Raw genomic sequence first — 23,953 nt, 5'->3', positions numbered from 1 at the left:
ACACACTCAATCACAATCCACTAGATTGAATACCCAAACTACCGGCCAAGGATTTCATCTTTGTATGGTTGTACCCCAATACAACAGTGAGCTTCTTCAAGCTCACATCAACTTGTAGCAAGATGACTTCTTCACAAGTCTAAAACTGCACCACTAAAGCCCATTGCTGAATGCCTCGTGCACTGAGTTGCTCTTTTTTTTTTATGCCCACTTAAGTTCTTATCTTGTGATAGAAATACTATCTTTCATAGTATTTTTTGGTTTTCTCTTAATCTTGGTTTAAAATGACTCAAGCCTTTTCATAAGCAACGAACTAGCCGTTAGAGCCAAGCACAGTGTTCGCTAAGATATTCAAATTCAAATCATTTTTGAGTCTGATCATAGTTTGAAATATTTAATCAACTCACACTACCAAGATAGTCTTAGTTCCAAGAAAAACTAGCAGTTGGAGCTCATAAAAATCGTTTAAGATGCCTAGAGTTCCTCACAGTTGGTTAGAGTAACACAATACCGACTATGCAACACTATCCAAAATTCAAATTACATGTAAGAATAAAAAGGCAGAATAGAATTCTCCCTCTTGCTCTCTTGGAGTTGAGCATTCCCTCCCTTTCCTTATGCAAGGGGTATTGTCTTCCGACTCTTATCATACATCCTAACCTTGCTGGATGGCCCCATACACATGTATGTCTAGGTAGCCTTCCATCCTTTCCAAAGCATAAAAAGAGCTCTATTTGGTATATACAGGAACCCAGCTGAAAAAGCAAAGAATACAACCAAAAAGAACAACTTCTCATGAACATGTAAATATGAAAAATATAAGTTCCAAACTGTAGGATCAAGAAAAAGTTAATTTAAAGAAAATCTTATTCTTTCAAGAATGAAACTAAACACTGTATGTTACATGAACCATTTTTTGTAGCTCGCTGTTGTGATCCGTAGTGTTGCAATGACATGGGTTACAATTCACTATTACTCTGAACAAAGAAAATAATATACATGTTCTTATTGTAATAAAATAAAGTACATAAAAACAACAGCTGCTTACAAAATGAAAAAGAAAATTGAACAAGGGCTCTATTTATTTTTATCTTTACAAGAAAGAATCGCAATCGAAAGCGTACACATATAACCAAAACTGAGAAGAGGGTCTATACTTTTCCTTTTCTTTTGTCATCTAAAGCCTGCATAGCAACATAAATGCCATTATGAAATATCAAGAGAAATACAACCATGTATTTCTCAGTTCTGAAACTTGAAATGGCCATCAAAATTCTTTGTTCTAAGAAAATTAAATATTTTCAAATTTAGAATTTTAATTTTAACACGAAGAATGTCTTATTCTAAAACTATGAATATCTTATTTCAAATACATATACAGACAAAAATAATAACATTTTAAGTGATGAATACATCTATATACAACAACCATAAAACAATGAGAAAAAGAAAACAATGGATCCTTCTTGGACTTATTCCAGAATTAATAAATCAAAGAAAATCTGATGTACAGTTTAGTAGAAGACATGGATAATAATCCACTGCCATCATAGCAAAGACAATCCAAAATTACAGATGATGAGATACTGGAGCCCACAACATTCTTTACCATTACCATTTGCTTTGGCCTAAAGGAATGATGGTAAAACTTCCAATTACAACATTCACTGTGATGGTCTAGGGGATGAAACAAAATTAAAACTACCCATACATTCTAAAACTCACATTTACAATAACCCTGTTCACATTACTGCCAATATATAAACCCCACCAATGTATATTTTGACTCTCCCCATACTGAGAAAGGTAATGTGCTATAGAAGTGGAACCCTTGTGGGCCACCTGGATGCCTTGTGAGGAATGCAGGGGCATGGTCGACAAAGTCCTCACACCATACTATCACTGGGCCATAAATCTTGTGGCTTAAATTCTTCAAGGAATGTACTGTAGAAGTCACAACAGATAAGTCTAATCTACCACCTTGAACTTTCAGCAACTTTGATACCTTCCCACAACAGCTTGGGCACTTGGGTTGACCCAAGTCAACTGCCAGGAAGAAACATATCTCCTTTTCTAGGAATGGCCACAGAAGTATCAAATCCGGGTAAATTTAGGTAAGATCTCCATTGATTTTCTGCCCGAAAACATAAAGGGACTAGTTGTCATAAGATAAATTGTAGCTCTTACCACTGATTTATTTATTTTGAACATTTCCTATCAAGGGCCCACAGGCCAACTAGAATGGCAGCCTAAAGGCAGCCAGGTGGTGTTCCAACTCAAGGAAGAGCTGTCAGGGAGGGGAGGAGGGGAGGACGGGGGGGACATGCCATGGCAGAAGCTGCTTCAACAAGCAGCACCTTAACCAACTGCGCTAAAAGTTTTTGGCCCACTGATTTAGTTAACACTCAGTTAAATTACTCTCAAAACCTTTTGCCAAGTCCCTCAATAGGCTTTCAGTTTAGTAGCCCTATGCTTCCTCTAATAGCTTCTGTGCTTCCACATCTTCTCTTGTTCTTGCTTTCCTTATCCTTGTTTCCACTTCTGCACAGGCCTACTGTAACATAACCTGGGGTCTTCTCCATACCCATAATGAAATTCCATTCTTGGCATCACTGTCCAGTGAATTTTCTTTTGGTTTCAAAATGTAACAAACACAAATGTTTGTTTGGACAGTAAACCATGAGAGCCAGTGAAGGAAGGGTCCAAATTGAGCCAAGTGATGCAGGAAGAGACTTGGAATGCCAAATCCACAAACAATAGCCTGGCTACCTCTGCAGCCATGCTTGACAATGGAAACTTTGTGCTAAGGAGCAGTGAGTCAGAGCAAAATCCCTAAAGCTCAACAGCTATTTTCCATACAAATTTTATGGTAGGTTTAAACGAAGGAGTACCTTGCTCTGGAAAATTCTCATGGACAGAACAAGAGTGTCACGCATACTGCAAACAGAAAATGAATATATCATGTTAGGACAGAATGTATAATTAGACAGCACACAGCAGCATTTGAAATGTTTTATTCCCCCCGCCCCCGAAGCATATATGATCTGGCATTCATTATTTGGTAAGTTTACTACTATTTTCTTTCATCAACAGAAGTTATTAGTTGATCATAAAACAGAATTGTACAAATGGTAGGGGGACCACATCCCAATCACATAAAGCATGCTCTGGGGGACTCTGTAGAGCATAAAGCATTGTTTTGGGGGACTCTAAACCATGTGCCCTTTCTACCATGCACATGCACATAATGTTTCCTTTTTTCAGCAACATTTACCAATAGATATTCAAGCAGATGCATCCATATACTCTCCTTTCTACCAATGAAGAATATTATTTTGCATCCAATTTGTGCAGTTACTGTCTTATGTAATTGTCAAACACTTAGAGCAACGCCTTGTTTTAAAACAAGGAGATTCACCCATATTGCTCTAGTAGTCACAAATGTATGTAATTAAGAAACGAAAACCAGCAGAGATAAGGGGAAGGACCCAAATTGTTTCCATTCATACTAGAAGGACAATAGCCCAACAATGCCAACAAATCAATTGGAAGCACTCTTGACATGCATTTTCACTCAATTATGATCAGAATCAAGGATTGGACTTGCACTCACTGATGCCAGTCTGTATCAGTCATTCAGGGAGTCCTCGCTGATCCTGACCTAGATAGCCAGATCCTTGACAACTTGTTTCAATGGTCCTAGTAACGAAACCTTCATACAAGGAAAACCAAGAATATCTAGAAGGCATCTCAGGAACATCCCCAACAGTGTTTCATTCATAATCCATGCAACAGGTCAAATAGAATTCAAAACTAGAAACCATCTTAAGTAACCAGAAAGCTACTCTTTTAACAACTGGAAGAAGAATGGATGAACCAAAAAGGATGCTGCCATATTGATTAAGAATTACTGCTACTAGCAGATAGTTCTTGCAAACATGATAAAAGTTGCACATCCAGACATCCAGGAGTTATTAAACACCCACTCATGACCACCATGGTCGTTCTCCATGTCACCATGTCCTGAAAAGAATGTAAGCATCTGTGCTTCACATAGATAGAGGTATGGATGTCGATCTGACATGGACATAAAGTGCCAGACTCAGCAAAGCAAATATAGAATATGGAGATTCTGGTGATAAAAAATGTATCTAATTTTCAAACATGGGGAAAAGAACCCTGCCAGTCTGGTGTTGCCTACGCCCAGACACAGGTGGGTGCGAAAATACCACGCTGCCCCCCGTCCCCTTACGCTGAAGATGCTTCCATTCGCCCTCCTATCGGCCCAGCTGGCTGGTGTTGCCTACACCAGACTGGCAGGGTTCTTTTCCCCTTTAAATATTTTATAATAATTTAGGGGCATTTTTCCTACAGGGTCCATTGATGAAAACTTCCTAAATGCCCCCAAAAATCTGCAACACGGCATGTTCGTTGGATATCAAAATTTGGTGCTATTGTGGCAGGTAATCTCTTTCTTCTCACTTTGGTTTTTCTGCTTAACTTCTGAGTTATTCTAAGTCATCATGTTCTAAACGTACCTGCCTCTCACTTCGAATCTTCACATTTTTTGCTTTCACTTCTAAGTTCTAACTTCAGTAACTAATAATTTGGAAATGCAATTATACAGTTTTTACTTTTTACATACAAATTATTATCATTACTGAACAGTTCCAAATATCCCAGACACATTAGGCTTATTAGATGCTTAAGTTACTATAGACTGTTTAATCACCAATGGGTTTAAAAAAAAATAAAAAATATAAAAAAGAAAAGAAAAGAAAGGCCTGTCCACACCACAAGGTGAATGATACCACTCTGACTCCATCAAGGTTCCAGGTTTCGGTTTCGAGCATGGTTTTCGACAAGGCTCTTCGGTCAAAACCTGTACATTTTATTATACAAGTTTTGATGTTTGGATTTGAGGGCCAAATTAGATCCTGAAACTTCTAAAACACCACGTTTTAGGCCCTCTAAACATAGTGGAACCCTTAGATTTAAAAAAACAAATATGCCCACAATGGTAGTTTGATTTTGGACCCTAGGTTGGTGGTGTACGCTGTATATAATCTCTAATATGGCCTATTCCACATAATGTTTAATACTAAAACACATAATTCAAGTAAACCAATGAGTCAATTACACCTCCTCCCCTGTACTTCACCCTAATGTCACTGCCCCAAGGTTCGAAATCTCGTTTAGTTTCGGTAATGAAATCTCGGCGAGTTACATATTTTTTTTTTTGTTTTGACTCGGTTGCCTGTTTTGGTGGTCAAACGGCCATATTATGACCTGAAACTAGGATGTTATAATAATATAGTATGCAAATCCCTAACTCCCAAGTCCCAACTAAAGTCCTCCACTTATGTCTTACTCTGAAATCTCAAAGTCCCAAATGGTAATATCCCGAGTCCCAAACATATTAGTTATACAATACTAATCATAATGATTGTTTACTAGAAAGAACTATGACGGCCTGGCTGGATTCCACGCCTAATATGATGGAGTTGATGTGCATTTTCCTTTGACTGCACCACAAATGCATGCCACGTCATATTGTGAGAGAAGAATTGAACGTAGTCCTCCACAACTACCAAAAAAATTGAGTCATCTACATATTGAAGGTAACCTATTTGTGGGTATGTGTCACCACCATAGTATGAAGAAGAACCCACTATTGAGTTATTGTTAACGAATGCTTTCGGCAGCATGTACGGCTGGGCTAAGTAGGAGAATAAGTTTTCCACAAAGCCACCACCATATGACAGGGTCTGGGAGCCATAGTCAATACTAGGAATGGATGAACCAGATGTATGCCCTATCCTAGTCATGGTTTAAAGTATCTCCGATACCGATAGATACCCTCCGATATGTATCTTAAATTTAGCCAATCGATATGACGACCGATACCGATACTTTAATCCTTGATCTTTAGCATATCTTAGCGTATCTTTGATACGATACGATACCCCCCGATACGTATCTTAAATTTAGCCCACCAATACGACAACTGATACCGATACTTTAATCCTTGTTAAATCCTAGTGAATTGACCATAAGGTCCATAATCACCACCAACACTGTACTTCGACCAGGTGCTCTCTCCAGTAAATGATGGGGCACACCAATGCCCACTCCCTCTGCTATGACTGTGAGGATGATTATCCCCTTTACTCAAACTCATTCTGCCAATAGATGTAGATAGACTATCAACGTCCATGCAATCTTACTACTCATCTCGACCGAATTGGTGACGAGGCCCTTTAGTGTAGCTTGAACTCCTCCCGCCACCTGATTGACGTGCACTTTGATCCATACCTTGTGTGGCATACTCAAATTGACTTTCCCCAGTGAATCGCACTGGCTCCGGCTCCGGCTTCGGCTCCGGCTCCGGCTTTAGCTTGACTTGTTTATATTGCTCTCGAAGTCTTTCAAATCTATCACCACCCCAACCACCATCACTATCATCATTACCTGGTGCCCGATGTGTCTGCATCTAAATCTGAGTCTGGGTATAACCACTTGAGGAAGTGGAAGTGGAAGTGGACCAATCATCATCCCCATATGAATCATCCCTACCAAGTGCAAGCTCAAATGGTCAGGGGGTCTGTGAATGTATCCTTCCCTTTGTAGCCATATACTCATCCAAATTGACTGCCATCTCTTGCTCTACATATGGGTCCGGCCTACCTCCCGACTAAGCCATCAACGACTCGCCTCTGTCCCTCACCCAGTCCACTAGGGGATCATCTTCATCTGAGTTAATTTGAAAAACATCAGCAAGCTTGATGTGGATCCTATCATTCTCTATACCCATGTGTATGTTCTGCATCTTCAGTCTTATATTGTAGCGCACATACACCAAGTCAGCAAGACGATCTGAACCTAATTGATTCCGCCTTTTCGAGTGAGTGAAAATGTACTCCAGTTTCTCTCACAACCAAATGCAGAACATGTTTGTGAGAGTACTTTGATAATAATCTTCCTCAATTCCGATGCCAAACCCCCATACAACATCCACCATTCAGCTGCATTACAAGTTACAACAAGTACGCAAGATTATTTTTATTTCAAAACATTTAACACTTGTATAAGTAACATACTAAAATTTGGATCGAATATCAGCATCCGTACTCGTACGACCCGCGAGTGAGGTAGAGGCTCCAAAATTGCCTAATGCATCTTTGAATTTTTTTGTCTATAACAAATTAACAATTAGAAAATAATTACCAACCATTGCACTGAAATTTAGATTCCTATTGTACTACAAACTCACCTCAGTATTGGCTATGGCTTGTAGACTGGGCCTTGGTTGCAACTTGACAACCAACTGCTTCACTGCTTCCAAAAGCTCCGGATTCAATGCAAATCTATGGCTATACTAATACCTGGGGTTTAAATTAGTATGCTGAAATTAGACAAAAAAATATTATTGTCAATGACTTAATGTTAACATTAATGCATTCATACATCATAAGAAAGAATGTATTCAGCTTTTCTTACCAGCCTTATGCCATGGATGCTTTAGCTGGCGCTCCAAACATTCTTCTATTATGTTCACAAATTTCTTACTTCCATGTGGATTGGCAGCATAGACATGTTCTTTCATCATTTCCACAACAGCATATAAGTTGGCAAGGTGGGCTTGAAAGCAAAATCCACCATCTTTAACACACCAACAATTGGTGACAAGATTTTCACAACTTCACACAGTTGTGTCCAAAACTCATCTGATGAAATTGTTGCCTGCGCTGCCCTACCACCAGGTGATCCTGCTTCCCTCCACCCAAACCACTTCTCGATGCAAACATAGATCGAAGACCGACTTTCTTCGACGCAAAACACTTGAGTGCAACATAGTTTGTGGCAAATCTTATATGACCGAGTTTGACCAAGTCCCCCCACACTTCTCCCTCAATAGGTTCAATGAAAACCCATGATTATATACAAATGTGCCCACTTGCCTTGCCCTCTCAACCATAGTCTTCACAACTTTGAGTTTTCCCATGTCCTTCAACATCAAATCAATGCAGCGCGCTGCACAAGGAGTCCAAATGAGTTGGAATATGCTATTGTTCATCATTTTCTGACCGGCCTTCTTATAGTTGTCTCCATTGTCTGTCACAATTTGAACAACGTCCTCTATCCCAACTTTCACAACCTCCTTCAAAAGCTTGTACATGTATTTTGCATCCTTTGTTTCCTAAGATGCATCAACAGATTTTAGAAAAATTGTTCTACCATCACAATAAACCATAAAGTTGATGGACTTTATCATGGTCTTTGTCCAACCATCACACATTACGGTTCCCATAGCTCTCCCATTAAATCTTCAATTTATCCATGTATGCTTGCAACTTTCTTCTCCTGTGGCAAATACACATTCATCACCTTGTATGTAGTTGGCCCCATTATCCTTGGTTCAACCTTAGCAACACATCAAACATCAGATGGTAATAGGGAGCTGTAGTGGCGTCATAGCATCCACTTAGATACAACCTCCTCAACATAAGCCTTTATATTAGTCTACATCCCTTTTATCTTATGCTGCTTTTTGCCCTTTTTTTTTTTTTTTTACCTATGGGGATCCTGTTGTAGAATGGGGTTCACACGAGGTGGTACCACTGAAGGTGGAGGTGGGGCATCCTTTGTACTATATGTTCTCCTAAATGGCAAAGCAAGCTGTGAAGATCCACTACCTCCTACTCTAGATGAACCAACTGCTCCTCTAGTCTCTCTATGTCTATCCTCCTCAAGAAGACTTTGTCAGCTCAAAGCTTGGCCCTGCCGTCAATTTCTAGCCTCTTCCTTTGTATATCATCAAGCACATATATAGGGTCATCACTGCCATCATCACAATCATCATCATAACGTTGTATGGGAGCATATAGTGCCTCCTCAAATTCCTCCCTTACCTTTTCCTTTGCCGCATTCCTATTATTCCCTCCCTTCATGTCTTCAGCTATGGACTTAGCAATATGATCAGGCACTTCAGTGCATGTAGCCACATTTGAGCAATTTTCAATCAAATGTTGCTTAAGTCTTATGGCCCCACCACCCATAATCTTCTTATGACAATAGTTACACTATTTTTTCCTTTTATCACCATCAATTGACACTCTGTATTTCCATGTAATCTCTCCATTATCACATCTCCTACCATTTCTCCCTCTTATTCCGTCTTCCTCGTCGCCTCATCTGTCAGGCATTATACATCACCCTAATACTGACGTATAGAAAAAAGAGTGTCATTATTACCTTACAAACATCATATGAGACCACTAAAAGTATATGGTAGCTACTTATATATATATATATATTTTTTTTTACATATAATTATTTTTTAATCAATTTTGAAAAATAATGACATAATACAACAAAATCAAATATGGTATAACATAACAAGCATCATGTACACTTCAAAACTCTTTAAAATTAATCTCATATTTTTTCTTTATTTTTAAAATCAAAACAGAATATTTTTCCCTATTTTTTCAAAAATTTTTTTAATTATTAAACTATTTATCATATTTTTCAAAAAATTAAAATAAATATTTACCAGCTAGAAAATTTTCTATTCGATAGAGTCGTAGATCAACCAATATTGATAATTTCGACTCCGTGAGGTCATAGATCGGCCTCTAATGTCTAACATATAAAAATTCTATCCATAACCAACATGTATTTATGTTACTATTTAAAATAAAAAATAAAAAATAAAAAAAATTATGAACAAAAAAAATAATTTCGACTCCGTGAGGTCATAGATCGGCCTCTAATGTCTAACATATAAAAATTCTATCCATAACCAACATGTATTTATGTTACTATTTAAAATAAAAAATAAAAAATAAAAAAAAGATTTTGGGGAAACTGGTTTACCTTTCCAAGGCTTGGAAATGTGTAGATCTTCAACTTGGAGTGATCTTTAATGGAGTAGATGTGATGATGTGGCAAAAAACTTGTCAATGCACTGATTTTGTGAAGTTACAGCAAAGAGGAGTCAAAATAAGGACAAGACAGTCAAGTTGTTCATGAAATGGGGTTTAAATAGAATGGGGTTGTAACATTTTGGCAAGATACCGAAATGTTACACGAAATTTCGGCAAGAGAAACATGGTATTTATTTTAATTCGTAGACTGTTCCATTTCGGGGAAAAAAAAATGCCGAAATTACTGAGATATTGCCGGTATCTCAGCGAGATTTCGAACCATGCACTCCCCTATCACATGTTTTGGAAAATTACATCCATTCCCCTAGAGGCTGATGGTGTTAGATCTGAAATGTAAACGCAATTAAATGAAAATTTAAACCTTCCACTAAAACCATCTGCTACCCCTTCCCCCCCTGGCACCCATTGGCTTCTTTGGAGCTCTCGAGAGCTTGTCTCTGCAACTCTAATGGTGCCCAGAAAAAAAAAATCTGCAACTCTATCCCATCTCTCCCCTGTTCTTCATTTTCTCCCATCCATGGCTGCCGCAGCTTCTACCGAGCTCCTCTAACCATGGCCACAATCTCCATAAGCACCCTTCTCTGTAGCCAAGCTGCGACCCCATCTTCTTCTCTGGTGGCAATCTCTCACAAGCTTCTGATATTCCTTTTTTCCCTCTCTTTTCTTCTTAAGATCTCCACTGCTCCACCGAGTAATTTTGCTGCTACCGCCTACTGGTCGTTGCCCCACCGAGCTATCTTCCTGCTCCTGCCTGTATCGGAGTACATTGCTGCCCCTGAATCGCCACTCCCTGCACTAGACCCATAATACCCGCAATTCACCTTTGAAACACCCACCGCTGCAGCACCATTCATCCCTGTAATTGGCATTGTCATCAGCACCTGTACCCCATCATCCTCCTGCCATCGTGAGAAGATACGTAACACAGTTGACACCATCGAACTTTCTTGGGACTGTGATTGCCCATGGTATGCCTTCTTAAGAGAAGAAGATGCAGACTTCCCTACTTTCCCTTGTTTCCGCAAAGTAGCCAGGCTTTGACAAATCATCTGAAGCTTCAAACCCACTAAGGAATGAAAGGGCTCAAATGACCAAACTCTCCTCTGAGGAAGATCATCCTTGCAAATTCCTGTCTCCTCCAGTTCATTCTCCGCACACCTGCAACCTTGCCAGACCTGTCCCGATCCAAGAAAAACGATAACATCATGGCAGCACGCCATTAGGGTTTGCACTCACAGCTTAAAAAGAGTATAGCCATCCTCAAGGAACAATCAACAGTGATAGGTTATATTGTAACAGAAACAAGAAACGGGAGTTGCAACAAAGCACGGGGTGGTGGTTGGTTTGGAGGTTCTGATCTCACTTGTGTAGGATCCTCACTTGAATCCAGCCATTTTGAAGACGATTGATTATGAAAGGATTAGAAATTGTGACCGCCGAAGAAGAAGGAACAGCCGCCCATTGAAGGAAATTCCCACGGTAATGGATTGAGAGATTATTGGAGAAGGGATGAGAATGTCGGCGGGTTTGAGAGGAAGATCGAAAGAAAATGGGAAACTTGGCTTTAGGATGTCTAGAGGAAGAAGAAGACAAGAGAGTTGAAGGGTTTGAGCTTACCTGAGAAAGTGAAGAAGATAGAGAAGGGCAGCCATTGTTGAAGATGGGTTGGAGGAAGAACCCAAGGAGAAGATGGGTTTAGGATTTAGTTCTCATGTTTTAGGGCAGGGCAACAAGGTAAAGTCACATCTGGTATAAGGTAATTTGGGCATTTATGAACTTAGAGACAAGTGACGTCATCACTTAACAATCCCATGCTAACTAGGGCTGCTTGTAAGATTTTTTAAAACGTAAGGGAAGTTCGTGTAATGTTTCGAATCGTGAAGGGGGTGACATTAGGGTGAAGTACAAGGAAGGGTGACGTACTTTACTCTAAAAAAATAAAAAAATGTGTTAAGAATGAATATATGTCAAATTATAAACAATATCATAAATCATGGATCATAAATGGTTTGTTACAAAGAGTCAAAATATAGCGGAGTCAACAATACAAGCAACAAGTCACCCCTATGACCATCCAACAGTCCTAGATTCCTAGGATAAAACCACTAGAAATGTTGCTACTGCTGCCGCAAAATCAAGTTATCATCTGATAATATCACAAAAGTTGGCCATTGTCATAGTATGGCAGAAGAAAAGCTCAAGTCCAACCTTTAAAAGTGTAATTTGGCCAAGAAAGCACCAAACTGGGTTTTCAAAGCTTCTGAGTAGAAACTTGGTGAAATAAGAGAAACAGATCATCAAAATTACTTAAGCCAAAGTAATGTTTTGGCCAAAATTTTGGAAAAATGAAACTTCAGAACGAAATTTACCCAAAACCTCATAATTTTGGTTGAAACTTATGCATTTCTCAGTTTCGGACTGGGTTTCATTTCTAGCAAAACCGGAATATTTCGGTAAGTCTCACGAAATTTAGCTGAAATCTTGTTTCATGGACTCCACATCAAGCCATAACACTCCAATAAACATAAATAACTTCAAACAGTAAAAAAGGAAAAAGGCTTCTGAGAGAATTTCTCATCACAAAATCACATTGTCCTCAGTCCCAAATATAAGGTAGAAACCAAGAGGTGCCAAAGATGCTTTTGGGAAGTGATGGAATCATCTGCCTCAAATATCCACCAATAGACATGAAACCAGAACAAGCCATCAGGAAAATATAAGGCAGCTCATAGTAGACCAGGCAATCCCTTCTATCTTCCTTAACGTTCTAGCCATCGATATCTCCAAAATTTATATTTTCTGATTATTAAGTGAAATTACATGTTGTCCCCAACATGAGGTCAAAATTTTCAAGAAAGAAGAAAATTAAAGGGCCTAAGAATCTTTTAACATACCAATTGAAGATGGAAACCCTTGACATAAATCTTCTAGAACTCAGCACAAAACTGAGTTTCTTCAATTGGCCTCTGTGAAACTTTATGCTCTGATATCAACTTGGGTGATACATGTTGTTTCTTGGTTAATTTCGAAGTAAAGAAGAGGAAGAAGAAGAGGAGAATGAGAGAGGGAGAGAAAGAGATGGAACGTGGAATCAAATTAGGAAAATATAGGTGTCGACTAAAATACCCTACTAAGCGCAAGGAATGGCATACATATGTAAGAAAATTACAATTTCCAAAAATGACTCTTTCAAACATTCAAACACTACATGACTAGAGGATTACACAGTGTACACAAAAATGACTCTTTCAAACATTCAAATACTACATGACTAGTCCAGGATTAGGCACAGGTGTACACAACCAAATGTTTCTTTGAATTTCTATGAAGTATGGCTTTGAGAACACAATGTGAGAGGGTAAGAGGTTTAACACAGTAGAAAAGGATTTCCTTTTCATTCAGCAAGAGTTGAGAGAAGAGAAGGGCAGTGGAGGGAGAGAAAGAAAGAAAGTGCTCTACATGTACCTAGTGACACAGTATACTAATGTAGTTTTCTCTCCTCAGTGTATTCTAACCAGAATGAGACCTTATCTCCTTGGTGTATTCTAGTAAGAGAGACTAAAACTGTTTTTGTGATCGTTCTTTATCATCTTCATTATTAAGAAAAATATTTTCCGTATAATGTTCACGAAGTCATAATCATACTCATACATGTCATAAGCCACATTAACATTGTGCTTGATTTTTCCATGTACTTTTCCATATTTGCATTTTTTTTCCATCTATGATCCAATTTTCATAGAACAAGATCATATGGTTTAATGTCCTCAAATGCTTTGATTATTCAACAGAATACACTCTCTCATTTCATGTATAGATCTTATGGCACAAAAGTGAAGCAGATCACATCCCTTGGAAGAAGAATTTTCAGAATCAGGTTTGTTTGGTTTTTTCTCATTCCATTGGATATAGGGTTTTTTTAGTTCCAACACCATTTAGTTTCTGCCCCTATTTCACCTTTTTTTTTTTTTTTGGTTCACCGCAATTCTGCCTTCTAGTAGGTTCTCTAGTGTTTATTATTTCAGCCTAGCACACCTCATCAAAAAGGCAACCATTAGACTAGAATGGTCTCCTTCAAATAACTTGGTGGTTACAGAGAGGAAGGAAAATAGGGAATATGAAATACTAAATAGTTAATTAACACAAATAGCATGTTCCCATCATAAAATAAGAGTTATCAACTAATTATGACTGAAAATTTGCTTCCTGAATAACATAGGATAATAAAAGAGAAACAATAATTGGAAGATTCAGAATAAGGTTGAGAAAATTTTTTTTTTTTTGGGGCATAACATAAAATATATTACCGAACATCATTTTTGGTGCTAAATGGATGAGAAGTCCCATCGGAGCATGTTAACACGAATTGGCTTGAAAGCCCAAATGGAATCTTGATCTGCACAGTAGCCAAGTTCCGGAAAGGAAAATTCAGAAAAATGTGTTGGTTCGAAAATAATCGTCTTAATCCATGCTTTCAACTAAAACAAGTGAATGAACATTCAGTTGTGTGCTTATGATTTAATTCAGCTGCTTGAGAAAACGCACTGGGAAAAGAAAATCCAAGCACTAAATACACACTTGAAGTTACTGATATTTTGGCATCACAAATCTTAAAATCCATGCTGGTTCAAATGGTGGAGTTGATCTCAATCTCTCACTTTTAGCTTAAAAAAGCTAAATTCATATGATATTTTTTTTTTGTTTCATCCCCCCCACCATAGTTTTTAAGACGGTCAGGCGACGGAGGCGTTTGAGGGTCTTTTGGAGTGCCTTAGAATAAGGCGGGCATAAAGCGTCGCCTTATCGACTAAAGCATTCCTATGTAATTTTTTTTTTATAAAACCAATCTATTTGGCTAAAATCCTAGTTGAATCCTATTACTCATATGTTAAATAAATATTAAAGATTCATATTCATACCAATGTAAGATATTCATTAAGAAAACAAATCAATAAAGTGAATAAACTAAGTTCATCAATCATCAATCATATTAACATATAATATAAATACATAATTATGAAACAAAATTATAAATATAAAGAAAAGAAGACATAAAAAATACAAGTATTTATTATACTTACCTCTATGATGCCAAAATGAGTGCCTAAGCCCTAAGGTCATCCACTATATTTCTACTCCTGTCAAAGAAAAATGAAGCTCACCGGAGCAAAATGGTCGTTTGGATCAGTGGTTCTTCTTTGTTCCTTGATTCCTTCTCAAAGCCCTTTGTTAAAACCCTTGACAAAATCCAAACCCTGTTTGTGAATCGTGTTTTTGTTTTGTTTGTTTTGGTTATTTTTGGTGGAGTAAAGCTAATCCCATACATCTTAAGTGTTAACAAAACCATACACCTACCAATAAAAAATCTATATTTGAAATCTTCATCAAGTAATTTTAAAATGTGTTTAAAAAATAAAAAAAAAAAAAAAAAAAAAAAAACCCATAAGGTGCCACATCACATAAGGCGGAGCACTGCCTTACCATCTCTAGACCGCATCAGCGCCAAGGCGCCGCCTTACCAACGCCTTAAAAACTATGCCCCCCACCCTTCGTGTTTTGGTCTTTTTGGCCTGTCCCTTTCTTAGGGCAGGTTTGGTAAGTCCCTCTCCTTTCGGGTTGGCTTTCGTGGGATAGGGTCATTGCCCTTGCTTAGCCGGTTTTGGCTTTGTCTATTGTATCTGCTTTTCTTTTCTGTTTTAATATGTTTTCCATTCACCCAAAAAAAAAAAATCATATGAATTTCTGGTTGCAGATCCATAATAAAGAAAGTTTGTGATTTGTCCCAAAAGAAACAAAACAAAAGATATAGATGAACTAGGACAGCATGTGAATATCTATGCATGGATATACACTCTAGGGCCGTTTTGTTTTGGAGTATATAACACACTATGGCACTCCCATCCCATGTCTTGCTCCCACACCTGTTCTTGCTTTTTCCTACTGTCACCAAGTGGTTACATTTAGCCCAACACCAAATTACAATTTTTTTCCATATGGCCACTTGTGGTACATGTGACAGAAGAACTAACAGCCATCTCATTGGTCAAGTGCCTCAATGGTGTGTTCAAATGACAAAAGTTACAAAAATGCCATCAGATTCCATTAATAATTTTATGAACCTTCTAAACCCTGTTATTAACCACTTCCCATGCTACTGGAGCTGAAATTTGAAAAACGAGATGGGTGTGTGATCCTCTATCATATGGAACCCATGTTGACCACATGTAATGAAGATGGTATAGATGTTACCAAGCTTGGTTATAACCAGAAAAGAGGGGGAAAAAAACAAAGGAAAACAAAAGGGAAGATAAGGAAGAGAACCACAAAGAAGTGACTATAATTGAAAAGTACAATACATCATAACTACCCCAAGGGGTAAGCTCAGTTGGAAAAGACCAATAACTCATAATTAAGAGGTCATGAGTTCAACTCTCCTTGGGGCCTACATATTAGAAAAAAAAAAAAAAAAAATTATAACAGAAGTGCTTTCTTCAGGTTTTATATCATGTCACAAGCATCATTTTGATTTTGATGAATCTTATGGCTGCACTATGTCTTGGTTTGAGGTTTGAGGCTACGTGCCCCAATACACTTAGATTAATCATAAATTATTTAAAATAATCTATGTATTCATTTACTAATTGAAACAGCTCCTTTTGATGCTTAGGATCCACACTTTTATAGTACCAATCATCTACACACCCTTTATCAAGCAAACCTTGATAGTACCAAAGAAATATTTATAATAGATAGAAGCTTCTTAAGGTTCTACTGTCAATCTGAAATATCCCAGGAACCTATTTTTCAAATGTATCCAACTATTTACACAGATCCATGTACCCCATTTAGTTGGGACATACGATAAGGCTGAGTTGTTGTTTCTATTATTGTTGTTCTTGTAATTGTTGTTGGTGTATCCAAATAACGCAACCACATTTGTTAATACAATTAAAGCATATCTAGAACAAGTTGACTAAGGCTCTCTTTGGTATATTTTAAATTTATCTTTATCTGATAAATAAACATAAATAGAGGCGTTCGGTATGATTTATGACCCCTATTTCTCACTAAAATAAATCAATATACCAAATAAATTCATAAACAAGTAGAGAGGTGTTTATGATTTATTGGGATAAAGAGATTATTGTTGTTTACACGCTAGACCATTAATGAGCACATGCTTTAATGGCTAATGAGCACATGTTTTAATGGCTCAAAACCAAGGGTAAAGGGGTCAATTCGCATATTTTTATAAAAATCCCTTCAAATAGAGTCCAATCCTTTAGTGAAACCCATTAAGAATACCCAACCTTTATCCAAAAAAAAAAAAGGTCAAGAACATCCAATGGCACCTTTGTCGTCTCTCTCTCTCTCTCTCTCGCCCTCTCTCATATCACCTCTCTCTCTCCCCCAAACCCTAGAAATCCTATGGATTGACTAATTGGATTTGTTGGAAATGGTTGGCTTCTCCCTCCCTATCCCTAGAAATCCTATAAATTAAAAAATATGGATGGCTGGAATTGGGTTGGCTTCTGTCAATTCCAGGTTTTAACTGAGCACCCCTGGCTTGCAACTGAGAATGAACAATGTTACATATGCATTCTACACAAGGCATACCAAACCTATTTTTTATTATATAATCTATGATATCTACTAATAACTAAACGATTATTGTTTATAGTCCATAATCTTTTATGTTAATTGATTAATAGTAAATAGGTAATAAACATAAACATAAATGATGCCAAAGAGAGCCTAAGTCTGGATCAGGAGCTCACTAAGAACACACACAATAATGTTTTGAGTGATTAAATAGAAACATTACAAAGTGGAAAACGCACAGATAAGTCAGCTGAATAGTTCTCCTCGATTACCACAACCTCCATACTATTGATCTTAACTTGGTAGCTGGAACGTTTCAGAATGAATGTTGTTGGCTCCCAAATGTCAGAGGAATCAATCTGTTGAACATGGCATATTTAAAGTACATTTAAGTGCACTTGATTTAAAGGGGAAAAAGGGGTGGGGAGGACTCCACACTACTTATCCTACATACAAAAACCTGATAAGATTCTAATAGAAACCATATAGCATGCAACACAAGTAAGTGGGATCGAGAACACATGAAGTTATTGTGGAACTCAAAATTTTGAGCATATGTACAAAAAATGCTAAAAGGCTAGAAACCTGAAAAATAGAGACTAAATGAGACCTGCAAGCTAAGAAATCTGTCCCACATATTGTGCTTTTCAACCAACTCAAAACTCGATGCAAGAGTACATCAACATGTTATATGAAGGCATCAAAGTGCTGAAAAAATGAGTAGATTAGAAAAATCCTCATACAGGATTCTGAGCATATTGATCCCAAGGCTCTGACATTTTGACCATCTTAATGTATAAAAAAAAAAAGGGTGTACCCAGTGCAAGCGGTTCCCACCACTACAGGGTCTGGGGAGGGAAAGATATGCACACAGCCTTAACCCCGCTATGTGGAGTGGCTGTTTCCTGATGACTAAAGTCTCTGAATACAAAATTAGTCATATGGCAGGCAAGACCAAAAATGAAAAATTCAAAAAACCTGAAATTTTATATGAATACATAAATATGACAATAAAAAATTCTATTCCATTTTTCAAATTTGAAAAATTTTCCAATAAATTCTTAAAAGTGTTGAGATAAGATATAATATCAAGCATATGTTCATATATCTTTGGAAATTTTTTAGTTATTCACTCGTCATCCTATGACCGTGACACACCATAAGTTACAGCCAACAATGAAGATGTCAGATTGTTAAGTTGGTAAGCTGTCTGGGATTTGTACGACACACCTGTATCCAAGCCCCGTCTACACTACAAACTAACCTCTGACCAGCTTCCCCTTCCCAATTGGGGAAAAATAATAGCAATAATAATAATAATGCAAGGGGATATGATATACATTGAAGTGATGAACTCAAGCTTTTGCACCCTCTCAAAATGACATCACAAACCTTGACAATGGTGTATCCCCCATGGAGGTTACTTGTGACACCAAACTATTTTTTCCCATACATAACACCAACATTTCTAAACATTAGGATACAAAATAATGGACTTCAACTAGTTTCTAGAATGTGCAAACGGGACAGGGAACCCAATCAATAGCAACTATTAGAATAATAAACATGGCTGTAACATTTATAAATATAATTAAGGTCAGTTCCATACTGCAATGAATGGGGGTTAAACTTGGGCCAAAAAAAACTGAGACCAATCTTAACCTGCCAAATTTCTTCCGGGCTTAGGCAAGGATTTTCAGCCCATTGGCCAGGCAAGGGGTTGAAAAATTCCAGCACAAGGTCAAGTTGGCTGGGTTAGGGTTAAGGCCTCCAGCTCAAACTAGTCTGGCCCAATCCCAATTTACATGGATATATACCATGGTTATATATGCAGATGCACAAAAGTTATTTGCGATCAGCCAGGCCTCAAACCTCACCATCATTCCCCCATTAATAGATATATTCAATTTATGGGCAGGGCTGGGCTAAGCTTAGTTTGGCCTGGCCAGACTTAGACAGGCTAGGACTAGGGATGAGTGAACTCAGGTTGGGTCTAGGTTTTCAAATACCAGTCCCAGCCCGTCCAAGTTGGACACCTAAAAATGAAATTCAATCCGAAAAGGCTTGAAGCGTTATTTCAAATAGGTAAATGTGAATAATTGTTTGAGCAATTTTCATGTATGGAGAAGAAAGTGAGAGAGAAAATACACTACTAGAATGTCAAATAAGAAGAACTAAAACATAACCAACATACCAAAAGTAAGACATTAAATGTTGCTCGACCAGCAGAAAGATGCTTTTCAATCTCTTCTTGCATTGCAGGATCTACACATGTTTGCATAAAATGAGGTGCGATTTGGAGGAAAGTCAAAGATTTATACCATTTACTGACTGCCTTCCAAAATTAAGTTGGAATAACCTTACAAATTGCACATATTTATATTCCCCTTTATTCCCTTCCATAGAGTGAATTTGGTAAGAGACCAGTTGTGTATGATCAAAGATAAAATACTCATATCCTGATCCTGGAATCTAACACAAGAATTGTATTCAACAATCTATAGTAGGGAAAGTCTGGCTTGCTCGCATATCTTGGAAGAGACCAAGATATCCAACCCTTGACAGTTGATGAGTCTTACACTTACATGGCTTGAACCAAGTCGAGGCCTGACCATTTTGAGCCACATCTTTTGAAGGCTTTTTCTTTCAGATTCCAGTGGTTTGATTATTTCTCGTCACATTATGAGCATATTACTGTATGTAACAGTAAACTTTGACTTTTGAAGTTGGAAAAAAGCTAAAGGAAGAGATAAAGGATAGGGACGTTATAGTCATAACAGGGATCAGATTTTACGAGTTCTACATAAGCAATCATGTGCCCTGTCCTCTGGCCATACAAGCTGATTGAATGAAATTGAGTTTTCTTAAGTGGTTTGGTTGTTTATGAATTGTTGTCTGTGGCTAAAGGTATCTTCCCTGTTCTCCTTTTCTTTTTCTTCTTCTAGTTACTCACTTTTCTCTGTTATGATTATGAGAGTATCTTTTCTTACTCTTTCCCTACTCTCTTATATTTTTATGAATCCCATTCAACCATACCCTATTCCTTACCACCTTTCATTGTAGTTCAGCCTTGTAAAAAAATCCATAATCCTATCATGTGCTGCATCAGAGAGAGATAGAGAGAGAACTCAAACAGAATATGATATGAAGGAAGAACCATTAACTTTACCTATTTGAGACATGGTGTGGCAAAGATTCCATTTCTTGCATTATTGTTGGCTTAAATGAAGTGCCAGACACATGCATGGCTCATAATTTGAAGTGTCCAGGTAATGTAACACCCTAAACTGGAGGCAACTGAGTCCAAAGGTATGGCCTAACTCATAACATGAAGTAGGTTGTATTGCTGTGGATCTAAGAAATACAGAAGTAAAAGAAACAATTTGGCTGACCCACAGATCCAAGGAAGGAGCACAAAATAGCCCAATAAGAGTGGGACCAGTCCTACATTGAGTGGACTCACAAGCCCAAGAGGTAGGACAGCAAATGGACTAAAAATGGGGGCAAACCGGTGGGATACCCTACTGCCAACTGGCCGGCTGGTTCGGCTAGCAGAATCCAGGAATATTGGTTTTCTGTGTGGGGCCCACATGCCTACACCCTTGAACCTCGTACTTACCCCCTATGTTGAGGTCCTAATACTGATCAAACCCAACCTAATAGGGTCAGTAATTGGTGGGGTCCATAAATAAGAATTTTAATTTTAATTAGTTTTAATGTTATATTTATAAAATCAGTTTTTAAAAGTAATTCTGGTGTGTTCAGCCAAACGGGCCCCAAGGACCCTTTGGCTGAATTATAAAATAAGAGAAGCAGCTTCTGTTAACCTTATTCCCTGCATAATTTGGTGGACAGCAGAGGGGAAAGAAAGAAAGGAAGAAGAAGAAGAGAAGGAAGGACTCGATTTGGGGCTGCCTGCATCCAGTAAGTGCTGCTGCCCTCTAATTTTGTGAAATCAGTGGAGTTAGTAAAGATAGTAAGCTAGCGTTAGAAGTTTCGGTAAGGTAGGGACTGCAATTCGAGTCCCTATGGACTGAATTCAGTACCTATTACTGAAAATCAAAGTTTTGTATGAGTTCAGGGATGTAATTTGAAGTAAATTCATCCCTATAAACCCTAAACCAAAGGGGTTTCAGTATTCATGAGAAATTCTTGCAAATTGGGACTAAACTGAGGTAGAATATTGCTGAATTTCTACACAAAAAGCATAGACAGAATTCTATTAATTTTCAGATTTGGGAGATTGACATTAATTGGTTTAATTCCTTCTCTGAAACCCAATATTGGGCTGAATTGGGACCGAAACTTGACCGGGGTTACTGCATTCCCTTTAATTGAACTGAACTGAATGAAGGATTATAGGGAAAATGGTTGCAGCCGCCCAATTTACCCAGTTCATATCCAATTCTGTTTTTTGTTTAGTGAATTGGGTAATATACTGTTATACAATTATATATACTGTAATTAGTTGTGTTAGTGGCTGTAAAATGGCCTTAGAGGCCATATAACACATTCCCCGCATTGCCAAGGTCAATACCCATTGGCCATGAGCAGCCCAAGCCAGGGAAACTGGCAGAACAACTTGTAGGAGTGCAGAAATTTCTGCAGAAATCGACCCGCCTGTTGGGCAAGTGGCCAGCCGGTTGTCTCCCACCGGGAGGGTGTTTTTAAGCCCAATCAGCCTCTGTTTTTGTTGGTTAATACCCTACCTTTTTACCCAAATTAACACTATGGGTAGGGGTAGTTCGAGGGCTTTTCCGAGACTTTAAATGAGATTGGGACATGGGCTGTTAAGAGTTGTTTTGGGTTCAGCAGTGAACTTATACAGTCATATTAGGTGTTATGAATGTTTAATACTATGATACACCATTGGTTAGGAACCTAAAACAATCGGTCGAGGATATGAAGTTGATTGCGGGAATTCTATTGCACTTGTGATTTGGGATTTGAGGTGCGTGGGTGTTTGACTTATTTTAAGGAGTGTTTCTTTTATATTTTATTTATGCATGCTCATGTGTAATGTTGTGTTTACTCTGTTTTGGATGTATTTTGTATACAATTATATATAAATTCCACATGTGGCATGTTTTACCGAGATTGCAATGACTGTGTAGTTATAGATGAGTGGTAATGATTGTAACATTGACGGTCTGAGGCACAGTGTAGCCGATGTGTAGGATTCCGGCACTGTGGGCTCAGAGGTCGGTATTACAGTTAAGGCCATTGATGTATGCTTGGATGATATTGATTGCCATGGAAGCATATAGAATGCATATGGATAGGATTCAAAGACCCTAGTGCTACACTCCTTGCCAGTAGAGGGTTAGGTACTGGTTAATCCCAAAGGGTGGTATGTTATTGAGAGTACCATATCCATAGTACGACGTACTGTACTCGAAGGTGGATACAGCACAGGTGACTGATGTGTAGGATTCTGGGACTTGCAGACTTCCGCATGTAGAGAGCTTGTATCCCTGGAGCCCGACATACTGGGGACCTACATTGCATAGCACCTATACCAAATGACGAACTTAGTAATGGAAATAAGGAAATGAAATAATAAATGGATTCATATACATCATATGTTTGTGTGGAACTGCATTGCATCATTTGTTGTGTGTGCTTGCATGCACACCCCTCACTGGGCTTGTGAAGCTCACTCCTTGTTGATTACTATTTTTAGATGGTGGAACCGGTGCTAAGGCAAGTTTGGACTTCGGCGACGGTTGCGAGGCGCGTGTTTGTGAGGCACCAGGATGCTAATGGACATCACTTCAGTTATTTCAGTTATTACTTTTGATGTAAATATTGATGGAATATGTAAGAAGTAAATATTATACCTGTGAGTTGTTAACAAATGAATCTTGTATATTTGTAATTTATCACTTCAGAACATCACTAATGATATTTATATGATTTTATTCGTGTATTTTGATTGTAGTTGTGATCTTTGAGGCATTTGTGAAATTAAGATACTGCATCTGTGATCCTGGGTATAGTAGGCTCATTGGGGTAGGAATCCAGTGCCGCATATCTTAGCCTAAATTGAGGCAGAGTGTGACAACAATAGGTGGTGAGACCACAGTAGTTATATCCATCATTCGAGAACTCGATTTAAACCTGCGAAATTTTGCAGGTTTCAACCGTATCCTCAGGGGTCGAAACAATATGTCCTGTGACTTTTAAAAGTCATAGGTTTTAACCTTTTTTGACATGTTTCAACCAAAATCGACGAAATTTCCCATGTTTCGGAAATTTAGACCAAACCAACTTGTTCGACCCTTTGGGTTGAACTAGGTCCTATATAAGTTAGTTTGAAAAGAAACCCAAGCCTTCTTTAGCAGAATTCGACTCTCTTCTTAGTTTTTTCTCATAGGAGTGGGAAACTTGGGGAAACAGTG

General features: G+C 38.1%; 1 protein-coding gene across 16 annotated transcripts in view; it reads right to left on the bottom strand.

Moving 5' to 3' along the window:
- Window positions 1-343: 343 nt before the first annotated feature.
- Window positions 344-23,953, bottom strand: part of LOC122064820 — a 106,210-nt gene continuing 82,600 nt past the window's right edge. For 5 of the 16 annotated variants that reach the window (XM_042628595.1, XM_042628593.1, XM_042628594.1 and 2 more), the window contains 5 exons: window positions 19,747-19,817; window positions 17,792-17,911; window positions 14,258-14,346; window positions 2,892-2,937; window positions 344-755 (listed from right to left, as the gene is read on the bottom strand). In XM_042628595.1, the coding sequence (XP_042484529.1) occupies window positions 525-755; window positions 2,892-2,937; window positions 14,258-14,346; window positions 17,792-17,911; window positions 19,747-19,817 (557 nt within the window). In that variant the 3' untranslated portion in view covers window positions 344-524. Of the gene's footprint in view, window positions 756-849; window positions 1,185-2,891; window positions 2,938-3,613; window positions 3,713-14,257; window positions 14,347-17,775; window positions 17,912-19,746; window positions 19,818-23,953 lie in introns of those variants that run through there. The other 11 variants (XR_006135837.1, XR_006135834.1, XR_006135836.1 and 8 more) reach the window with 11 other exon arrangements.

The sequence above is a fragment of the Macadamia integrifolia genome, unplaced genomic scaffold (genome assembly GCF_013358625.1).
Source record: "Macadamia integrifolia cultivar HAES 741 unplaced genomic scaffold, SCU_Mint_v3 scaffold1783, whole genome shotgun sequence".
Lineage (NCBI taxonomy): Eukaryota > Viridiplantae > Streptophyta > Magnoliopsida > Proteales > Proteaceae > Macadamia > Macadamia integrifolia.
This window is presented reverse-complemented; position numbering and strand designations above follow the sequence as displayed.